The sequence below is a fragment of the Orcinus orca genome, chromosome X (genome assembly GCF_937001465.1).
Source record: "Orcinus orca chromosome X, mOrcOrc1.1, whole genome shotgun sequence".
In the NCBI taxonomy this organism is placed as follows: domain Eukaryota; kingdom Metazoa; phylum Chordata; class Mammalia; order Artiodactyla; family Delphinidae; genus Orcinus; species Orcinus orca.
Window position 1 is genome coordinate 98,252,973 of NC_064580.1, and position 11,031 is coordinate 98,264,003.

An 11,031-nucleotide genomic window follows, 5' to 3' on the forward strand; every position below is an offset into this window, starting at 1 on the left:
CCCTGATAACCACCAGTCTAGTCTCTTTCTATGAATTTCATGTTTTTGAATTCCATGTGTAAGTGAGATCATATGTATTTGCCTTCCTCTGTCTGACTTATTTCACTTAGCATAGTGCCCTCAAGGTCCATTCATGTTGCTGTGAATGGCAGAGATTTCCTTCTATTTTCTGGCTGAATAATATTTCGTTGCATATATATACCACATTTTAAAAAATCCATTCATCCACCAGTGAACGCTTAGGTTATTTTCATGTCTTAGTAATGCTGCAGTGAACCTGGGAGTGCAGATATCTTTTCGAGATAGTGATTTCATCTTCGAATATATACCCAGAAGTGTGATTGCTGGATCATATGGTAGTTCTATGTCGGGAGCCACATAGGAAGTGCCTTTGAGTCTCAGCACGGACGAGACCCTTAGTGTCAGCAAAGCTGGTGCTGTCAGGTATAAATATGGAGAGGCAAAGTTCTCCTCTGCAAAGCTGATGCTGTCAGACATAAATATGGAAAAGCAAAGCTCTCGTTTGCAAAGCTTCCTGAACACAGGGTGTCCTGCAACGGCCCCTCTTGCCCTTTTGCCAAGAGGCGCTCTCTTCTCACAATCTCCTTGCCCAGGGCTGGTGCCTGGGCTTTCCTGCCCACACTGAGGTTGAGGCCTCCTGGTGGCTGGTGCCGTGCAATTGGTCTCTCTTGCCCAGTGCTGTAAGCTGGGCCCTCTCTGGAGGAGAAACCTGGGTTCCCGAAGACATGTGACCAGAGCCGGGGCCCCGCCAGTTGGCGAGGGAATCCCAGGGCAGGTGCTGGGCGTGGAGGCCACGGGGGCATAGGCTACCAAGGTGACAGAGAACTGACCTTCTCTGGGGGCACTGCACCTCGCACACCTCACATCTCCCTGCTTGGCCCCGGAGGATGGCTGGTTAGCCAGAGACGGGTAAGATTCCTCAGGGAAGGAACAACCTAAGACAGGCACAGTCGCAGAGGGGCCATCAGGAGAGAACTTGGGGGCCAACAGAGGTGGGGCATAGACCCTCACCCCCCAACTTTGCAGGAGCCTGAACCCTCACCCCTTTTGATGGAGGTCTCTTGTCCCCATGGCTGCTTCGCTTCCCACGCCCAGCTCAGATGGGAACCCAGGTAGCAGACAAGAGACCTGGCCAATGGCAACTGCTCTCCCGCCGCAGCAGGGCTTTGTTTCCCATTTTCTCCGTGGACCACAGCTTTCCTCTGTGTGGAAGCAAAGCTTTGCTCTGTGTGATTCCCCATGTTTTCCCCTGCCTTTACCTAAGGTGATTTTTGTTATTGGTGTTGGGAAAAATGTATAGTTTTAATGCAGGGGTTTAAGAAAAACCCCAAGTTAGGGTAAAAACCAAGAGAAGAATTGTAGCTACTTCGGCTTTTTTAATGATTATATTTGAAATTTTTATTCCCAGGCCAGGGCATTGGACTTGGGGAAATACAATGGTGGGAACATTTCTGCAGCAGCTTTTTACTCTGAAAGAAAAATTGAAAGAGTTATGGCCTCCCAGTGGAGTTATAAACATGTTGGGAAATACCTGGGTATGGTGGCGAGTTTTTATGCAGCAGTGAGTTTAATCAATGAATTCATGGTACAATGCCCGCTCCCATGGTTTTTTAGAAGTATAAAAAAATAATGTGTATTGTTTTGATTATTATGGTGGGGTTAGGAAATTTGTAGATGAAATGTTGTATGATTATTTTTAATCACTAACAGAATAATATGTTTAAGTTTATGGCTTGATCAAGCAGAATGTGCAGGTACAAGAACACCTTAATCTTCTGAGAAGAATGAGGAAACCGCAGACAGAGTTCCTGACGTAGATGTGACCAAGATGTGCCTAACCACAGGGGACGAAGGAGACTGGAAACAATAAGAAGATTAATTAACCTGTTTAACCTGCTGATGTAAATTACTTTTGTTTTTTGATTCATGTAGGGGATTTTGTGGCATGAGAACTGGATTGTTAAGATTGAAAGTGAGATTGCCTCACAGTATAAAAGCTTCGGAATTATGAAAATAAATTTGTCAGATCCTTGCATCCTCTGAGGTGTCTTGTGCTCTGTCCACGCCGACTCCGTCTCCCCTTTCGGTGAAACCTGTCCAGCTGGGGCTGGTCCTCGGCAAGTGGCGCCCGAACAGGGACCTGAAGGGGTAAGTATTATTTTTTTCAGACGGATAGGAGTCTCACCGTAGGGTGCTGCAGACCCCCAGTTAGGAATACTGGTTAGGAAGGTGAGTAAGGCGGTGTCAAGATGGGACACGCTGAGTCCAAAGAGAGGCTCTTATTTATTGATATAGTTAAACATATGATAAATGGAAGAGGAATTAAGGTAACTAGTAAGCAACTAACTCAGTTTTTTCAGTTTGTACAGGAACAATGCCCATGGTTTCCAGAACAGGGAACAGTTAATATAGAAACCTGGCAAAAGGTGGGACAAACTTTGCAAGTATATTACAGTCATTTTGGACCTGAGAAGGTTCCAGTAGATACTTTTACTTTATGGAACCTTATTAGAGAGAGCATTGCTCCTTTGCCTGAAGGTCAAAAGAATCCATATAAATATCCTGCAGAAGTAATAGATGAAAGTACTCCGTTACTTTCCTCAAAAATATCTAAAGAAACTGAGGTTTTGGCTGCAGCAGTAAAAGACTGTAACCTTAATGATAATGACTCAGAGGAGGAAAATGAGTCACCTACTGATATTAAGCCTAATTTGTTAAAGAACCCTCCTTTTGATGATGAATTGCCTTTTGCAGATCAGGATGATTTAGATGCTGCTGCATATGATTATGAAAGAAGGAAGTATGAACCCCATGGTGCTTTTTCAATGCAAGAAATTAAGAAAAATAGGCCTAATTTACAGGATATGCGCCCTTTGGGTCGTTTACCGACCGCCCCACCGGCACCTTTAAGTTCTTCATTTCTCCCTTTAAAGAGATTAGGACATTCAACTTTAAATGTTAAGGGCCTACCACCTCCACCGCCTTTAAAGGCTAGGGGCCCACCACCTTCGCCACCTTTTAATAAAAGCCAAGGCAAATATAAAAAGCATAGGAGAATAAACGGTAAAGATGATGATTATGCTTTTGCAGCCTGTTTTCCAGTCATTTATGAGGATGGTTTTGATGATGATGATGATGTATATTGGGAACCTTTGCCTCTAAAACTTTTAAAAGAACTTAAAAAGGCCTGTGTAGATTATGGACCGTTGGCGCCTTATACTATGACTCTTATAGATGCCTTGGCAAATAGATGGATGACTCCATATGACTGGATTCAGGTTGCAAAGGCCTGTTTATCTGGAGGACAATATTTGCTTTGGAAAACAGAATATGAAGAATGGGTGGCTAAGCAACATGCTTTAAATAAGAAATGGGATAAATTTGATATTACTAAAGATATGTTGTTGGGCCAGGGAGAATATGATACAACCCAACAGCAGATGCATATGGGAAAGGAGGCCTTATGGCAAGTAACTACGTGTGCAGTGAATGCCTGGAAGTCTTTGCCTTTGACTCCAGGAAAAGCCTCCACTTTGACAGATTTAAGACAAAAGCCTGAGGAGCCATATGAGGATTTTGTTTCTCGCTTGCTAATCGAGATAAAAAGAGTGATAACCGATGAGGATACAGCTAACATGTTGGCAAAACAACTAGCCTTTGAAAATGCCAATCCTGTTTGCCAGAACCTGATTCGCCCTATTAGAAAAACTGGAAGTATTTCAGATTTCATTAAACAATGTTCTGACGTTGGTCCCTCTTATATGCAAGGGATTGCTTTGGCAGCCGCCCTAAAGGGAGAAACACTTCCTCAATGTATGATGAATATGGTTCAAAAAACAAAAAACCCTAAGGGACCAAAAGGAAATAATTGCTTTGCTTGTGGAGGCGCAAGTCATTTTAGTAGGGAATGTCCTAATAAAAATATACCTCCACCAGGTCCTGTTAGAATGATATCTTCTGGTAATGATGGGGTTCCAAAGACTCCTTGCCAAAGATGTGGGAAAGGAAATCATTGGACTAAATTGTGTAGGAGTAAATATCACAAGGACGGACATATTCTTCCCCCTAATGGGGTTTTTACAGGGCCTCAGGCTGGAGCTCGGATGCCAATATTTCCTGCACCTGTTTTTCCAAATGCGTCTGCTGGAACTGATTCGGGAAACTTACTTCGGGCCCGACCCCGGGCCCAACAAACAATAGGGGCAATTCACCAGACGCTCAATCCCTTTCTTCCCTCAGGGGAATCGATGAATTGTTCAGGGCCACCCCAGGCAGCGCAGGATTGGACCTCTGTGCCACCTCCGCAACAATATTAACTCCTGACTCTCCAGTTGTAAAAATACCAACTGGGATTAAAGGTCCATTGCCCCCAGGAATAATGGGTTTAATTATTGGTAGGAGTTCAACTTCTTTATCTGGCTTAACAGTTTTGCCTGGAGTTATTGATTCTGATTATACAGGAGAAATTCACATAATGGTGGCTCCCTCTAATAAAACACAACAAATTTATGTAGGACAGAGAATAGCACAGTTGTTATTGTTACCATATTATAAAACAGGAAAGAATGTTGTTCAGGAAGTAAGAAATGAGAAAGCATTTGGCTCCAGTGATATGGTATTTTGGATTCAAGAAATTACTAGAAATAGGCCTTTAAAAACTTTAAAAATTAATGGAAAGAATATTCAGGGACTATTAGATACAGGTGCAGATTCTTCCTACATAGCAGGAAAAGATTGGCCTAGCAGCTGGCCTACTCAGCATGCTGACAATATGTTAGTAGGTTTAGGAACTGCTCCAGCAGTAGCTAAGAGTTCCCAGATTTTAAATTGGGAGAATACTGCAAATAAACAAGCAGGCTCCTTTTGTCCCTATGTAATACCTGGCCTGCCAATGTCCATTTGGGGAAGAGACATACTTATGCAGATGGGAATGCTCTTGTATAGTCCAGATGACTGGGTCTCCTTACAAATGTTAAAAATGGGATATGACCCAGATAAAGGTTTAGGAAAAAATCAGGAGGGAAGATTATATCCTGTGGTTGCTGAGCCCAAAAATGATAAACATGGAGTGGGCTATCCAAATTTATAACGGGGGCCATTGTTTTAAAAGCAGCTGACCCTATAGTGTGGCTTTCAGAGGAACCTGTGTGGGTGGAACAATGGCCCCTAACTTCTGAGAAATTAACAGCTGCAGAGGAATTAGTGGAACAGCAATTATTGGCAGGACATATTGAACCCTCTAACAGCCCTTGGAATACTCCTATATTTGTTATAAAGAAAAAATCAGGAAAATGGAGACTATTACAAGATCTTAGAGCAATAAATAAAACCATGGAAACAATGGGGGCTTTACAGCCTGGACTTCCCTCTCCAGTAGCCATCCCTGAAAATTATGCTATTATAGTTATAGATTTGCAAGATTGCTTTTTCACGATCCCCTTACATAAGGAGGACAGAAAAAGATTTGCATTTAGTGTACCCTCTCCTAATTTTATCAGACCATATCAGAGGTATCAGTGGAAAGTTTTACCGCAGGGTATGAAAAATAGCCCTACCTTATGTCAGAAATATGTAGACCAGGCCATATGTAATATAAGACAGAAATATAAAGAAATATATTTAATACATTATATGGATGATATATTATTGGCCCATAAGGATAAGGCCTACTTACATCAGGCATTACAGGATATGATGGAAGCTTTACAGGAGTATGGATTAAAAGTTGCTCCAGAGAAAATTCAAACTGAGCCTCCTTATAATTATTTGGGCAGATTAATACAGGAATTTTCCATTCAGCATATACCTTTTCAGCTAAGAACTGATCATCTGATTACTTTAAATGATTTTCAAAAGTTTTTAGGAGATATAAATTGGATAAGGCCTTTGTTAAAAATTACTACTATGGAATTAAAACCTTTGTTTTTGATATTACAAGGAGATTCTAACCCCTTATCCCCTAGAGAGTTAACTGCAGAAGGAAAACTAGCCATAGAAAAAATAGAAAAAGCTTTAAAAAATGTTTTTATTAAAAGATTGGATTATACCAAACCTTGGGATTTAATTATTTTAAGGACTCCAGTTATTCCTACAGGATTATTATGGCAAAATGGACCACTAGAATGGATACATTTGGCTGCTAGTCCAAAAAAGATTGTTGCCTCATACCCTTTTATGGTTAGTTTGTTAATTATTAAAGGTAGAAAGAGAAGTAGAGAGTTATTTGGAAAAGATATGGATAATATAATTATACCTTATAATAAAGATCAATTAGAGGCCTTGCTGTTGTTAGAAGATTCATTAGGAATAGCTCTGGCCTCATATGGAGGTCAAATTTTATTTCATTTGCCTAAAAGTGTATTGCTACAGTTTTTTAAGGAACATATGGTGATTTTTCCTACATATTATAAGATGAAACCTTTGGAAGAGGCCATATTAGTATTTACTGATGGATCCTCCTCAGGGAGGGCAGCCTATATTATTAATAATGAAAAGAAGGTATTAAATACAGAAAATTGCTCAGCACAGCAATCAGAAATTATGGCAGTTATAGAAGTGATGAAATTAACCAGGGATAAGAAAATTAATTTATATACTGATTCCTTATATATAGTTAAATTATTTCCAGCAATAGAAACAGCAGCCTTTCCTGAAAATAAGAGTACAATAATTAAATTGCTTAAGAGATTACAAAAGAGTATATGGGAAAGAACACAGCCTTATTATGTAGGCCACATTAGAGCTCACTCTGGATTGCCAGGGCCTTTAGCAGAAGGCAATGCCTCTGCTGATGCCCTGACTAAAATTTTTATAGTAGATGAAAATAAAGTACAAGAAGCAATAAAATCTCATCAGCTGCATCATCAAAATGCTAATGCCTTAAGATATCAGCTTAGCCTATCCAGAGAAGCGGCAAGGGAAATAGTAAAAAATTGCTCTGTGTGTCCTACACAAAATAATGTACCTCAGCAAGGAGTAAATCCTCGAGGTTTGCGAGCTAATGATCTGTGGCAAATGGATGTGACTCATGTGCCTAGTTTTGGAAAGCTGTCCTATGTACATGTTTGTGTGGACACCTTCTCACATGTAATTGTAGCCTCAGCTAGGACTGGAGAGGCCTTTAAGGATGTGTGCCAGCACTTGATGTTTTGTTTTAGTTATTTGGGAATTCCCCGAAAGTTAAAAACTGATAATGGCCCTGCTTATGTTTCTAAGTCTTTTCAGCAATTATGCCAACAGTTTGGCATAGCCCATAGTACAGGAATTCCTTATAATCCACAAGGACAAGCTATAATTGAAAGAACCAATCAGGTATTAAAAAATATGATTTATAAATTGCAAAATGGAGATTTAAAATATTTTTCTCCTCATCATTTACTTAATCATTCCATGTTTGTATTAAATTATTTAAATATGAATGATAAAGAGAAAACTCCTATGATGAGACATTGGGAGATAAATGAAGAAAATGTGAAACCAAGGGTATTATGGAAGGATGTTTTAACAGGAAAATGGAATGGGCCAGATACATTATTAACTAGTGGTAGAGGATATGCTTGTATTTTTCCCCAGAATTTTGATTCACCAATTTGGATTCCTGATCGATTAATTAGACACCCTGAGGTGGGGAATTTATTAAAGCGTCTTTCAGAAAAGAAAATCTACTGCCGAGATGGCGGAACCGCAGTCACAGAAAGTGGGTCCTCCGATGACACAGCTGTCGCTTGAATCATTTTGCGATAAGGAGGTACAAACTTCTCCAAAAATTTTGGAGAAGAAGTTTCGTTCACGAAAAAGAAAGTATACTGCCTCCACCGTTGAAGCGGCTCCAATTACATGGGGAGCAATTAAAAAGCTTTGTCTGAATGCTGAAAATGCTATGAATGCTCAAGGAGTGCCTTTGACGACTGCTAATTTTTTTGTGGCTATGCTTAGCTTGCTTTCGGTTCAGGTAAGTGCCAACGGTACGTACTGGGCTTATTTTCCAGATCCTCCTATTTTACATACATGTACTTGGAAAGATTCTAATATTCCAGTAACTTCCTCATTTCCTGAATTAACCGATGGTAGTCGAGGAGTACAGGGCTATAAACAATTTGTAGTTAATTTTAATTATTCATTTACAGGTCAGACTGATTTTCCTCCAATATGCTTTTTTCTTGATTCAGGGTTAATAGGAAATAGTCAAATAAAAAATGGGTGTTTGTCAGTAGTTGATGCAGGATTTTTGACAGATTCCCCTAAAAGGCCCCCTAAAGAGCCAGTAAGAAGAGATAAAACCACAAGATATTTATGGTCATTGTTAGGGAAAGTTGTAAGACAAAATCAAGTTTTTGTTAATAAATCTTTGCCTAAAGTTGTTCATCCTTTTAAATATGATGATTGTGATGAGGCTGTAGGGGAAGCTACAAATGAATGGATTTGGATAAATATTAAAACTGGATATCCTTCATGGATATATTGTATGTATAATAAAGAAAATAAAATATCTATTCCTGGAACTAAATATTATATTTCAGACTGGAGTAGTAATTTTCCTGAAGGAGATTATAGAACATATTTAAAGTTAGGCTTGCTATACCCATGGAATGATACCTATATTCCCCGTCCATTAAAGATAAATAGATGGAATAGTCATGGATGGGTGGCTCCTATTTATACTTTTGTTTATGAAAATAAAACCTATTATCAATCTCAGTTATGGAGATTGCCCTTAACCACTCGTAAAATAACGCTAATTAGAGCTACTACCCATGTGGAAGAGTATTATGTTCAAACCTGTGTGTTATCTCCATATTCCTTATTGCTTTCTAATGATAGTGAAAAGTTGCAGATTATGCAGTATAATATGAGGTTTTATATTACTTGTCAGCAATGTATATTAACCACTTGCATTATTCCTGAAATGAATGTTTCAACTATAATGGTGTTAAAAAGACCAGCTTATATTGTGCTGCCAGTAGCGCTTAATGAATCTTGGTATACAGATATAGGGGCGGAAATTATAAGACAGGTTGGAGAGCTCATACGGCCAAAAAGATTTGTAGCTACTTTGATTTTGGGAATTTCCGCCTTAATAGGAATATTAAGCTCTTTTACTGTCGCAACATATGCTTTAGTGAAAGAAGTGCAAACAGCACAATATGCTAATGATTTATCAAAAAATATATCCTTGGCTTTGGCAACTCAAGAAGCAATAGATAGAAAGTTAGAAGCTAAAGTTGATGCCCTTGAAGAAGCAGTTTTACATATTGGTCAAGAACTTGCTGCTTTAAAAATTCGCTTATCTTTAACATGCCATAAAAAATATTCGTGGATATGTGTTACTCCTTTAAAAGTAAATTATTCTGAATATTCTTGGGAACAAATTCAAATGCATATTTTAAATGTATGGAATTCTAGTGATTTGGGAATTGATTTGGAACATTTACATAAACAAATTTATGATATTGCAGCCTCTCAATATGATATGAATCCCTCTAAAGCTGCTGCAGAATTTTTACAAAATTTACAAAATTATTTTAAAGATAATTCCTTTATGCATATTTTAATAAATTATGGGGCTGCCGGAGTGGTTATAATTTTGCTTCTTATTTCTTTTCCAGTTATTATCCGATTAATTCAAACTGCCCTTCAAAGTGTATACAGAACCAAAGTGGAATTACATACTGCCTTTTTAAAAAATAAAAAAGGGGGAGATGTCGGGAGCCACATAGGAAGTGCCTTTGAGTCTCAGCACGGACGAGACCCTTAGTGTCAGCAAAGCTGGTGCTGTCAGGTATAAATATGGAGAGGCAAAGTTCTCCTCTGCAAAGCTGATGCTGTCAGACATAAATATGGAAAAGCAAAGCTCTCGTTTGCAAAGCTTCCTGAACACAGGGTGTCCTGCAACGGCCCCTCTTGCCCTTTTGCCAAGAGGCGCTCTCTTCTCACAATCTCCTTGCCCAGGGCTGGTGCCTGGGCTTTCCTGCCCACACTGAGGTTGAGGCCTCCTGGTGGCTGGTGCCGTGCAATTGGTCTCTCTTGCCCAGTGCTGTAAGCTGGGCCCTCTCTGGAGGAGAAACCTGGGTTCCCGAAGACATGTGACCAGAGCCGGGGCCCCGCCAGTTGGCGAGGGAATCCCAGGGCAGGTGCTGGGCGTGGAGGCCACGGGGGCATAGGCTACCAAGGTGACAGAGAACTGACCTTCTCTGGGGGCACTGCACCTCGCACACCTCACATCTCCCTGCTTGGCCCCGGAGGATGGCTGGTTAGCCAGAGACGGGTAAGATTCCTCAGGGAAGGAACAACCTAAGACAGGCACAGTCGCAGAGGGGCCATCAGGAGAGAACTTGGGGGCCAACAGAGGTGGGGCATAGACCCTCACCCCCCAACTTTGCAGGAGCCTGAACCCTCACCCCTTTTGATGGAGGTCTCTTGTCCCCATGGCTGCTTCGCTTCCCACGCCCAGCTCAGATGGGAACCCAGGTAGCAGACAAGAGACCTGGCCAATGGCAACTGCTCTCCCGCCGCAGCAGGGCTTTGTTTCCCATTTTCTCCGTGGACCACAGCTTTCCTCTGTGTGGAAGCAAAGCTTTGCTCTGTGTGATTCCCCATGTTTTCCCCTGCCTTTACCTAAGGTGATTTTTGTTATTGGTGTTGGGAAAAATGTATAGTTTTAATGCAGGGGTTTAAGAAAAACCCCAAGTTAGGGTAAAAACCAAGAGAAGAATTGTAGCTACTTCGGCTTTTTTAATGATTATATTTGAAATTTTTATTCCCAGGCCAGGGCATTGGACTTGGGGAAATACAATGGTGGGAACATTTCTGCAGCAGCTTTTTACTCTGAAAGAAAAATTGAAAGAGTTATGGCCTCCCAGTGGAGTTATAAACATGTTGGGAAATACCTGGGTATGGTGGCGAGTTTTTATGCAGCAGTGAGTTTAATCAATGAATTCATGGTACAATGCCCGCTCCCATGGTTTTTTAGAAGTATAAAAAAATAATGTGTATTGTTTTGATTATTATGGT

The 11,031-nt window shown here is 40.4% G+C and overlaps 1 protein-coding gene across 1 annotated transcript; it reads left to right on the forward strand.

The window, feature by feature from the left end:
• Positions 1-6,708: 6,708 nt before the first annotated feature.
• LOC125962893 (endogenous retrovirus group K member 6 Env polyprotein-like) lies at positions 6,709-10,126 on the forward strand. The gene is made up of 3 exons (XM_049704490.1): positions 6,709-9,799; positions 9,850-9,892; positions 10,009-10,126. Exon 1 carries the CDS (start codon positions 7,694-7,696, stop codon positions 9,773-9,775), a length of 2,082 nt encoding a protein of 693 aa, XP_049560447.1. The 5' UTR covers positions 6,709-7,693; the 3' UTR covers positions 9,776-9,799; positions 9,850-9,892; positions 10,009-10,126.
• The last annotated feature ends 905 nt before the right edge of the window (positions 10,127-11,031 follow it).

Excerpts from the sequence above, each read along its gene's own strand:
- LOC125962893 (XM_049704490.1), top strand. The coding sequence starts at position 7,694 with ATGGCGGAACCGCAGTCACAGAAAGTGGGTCCTCCGATGACACAGCTG.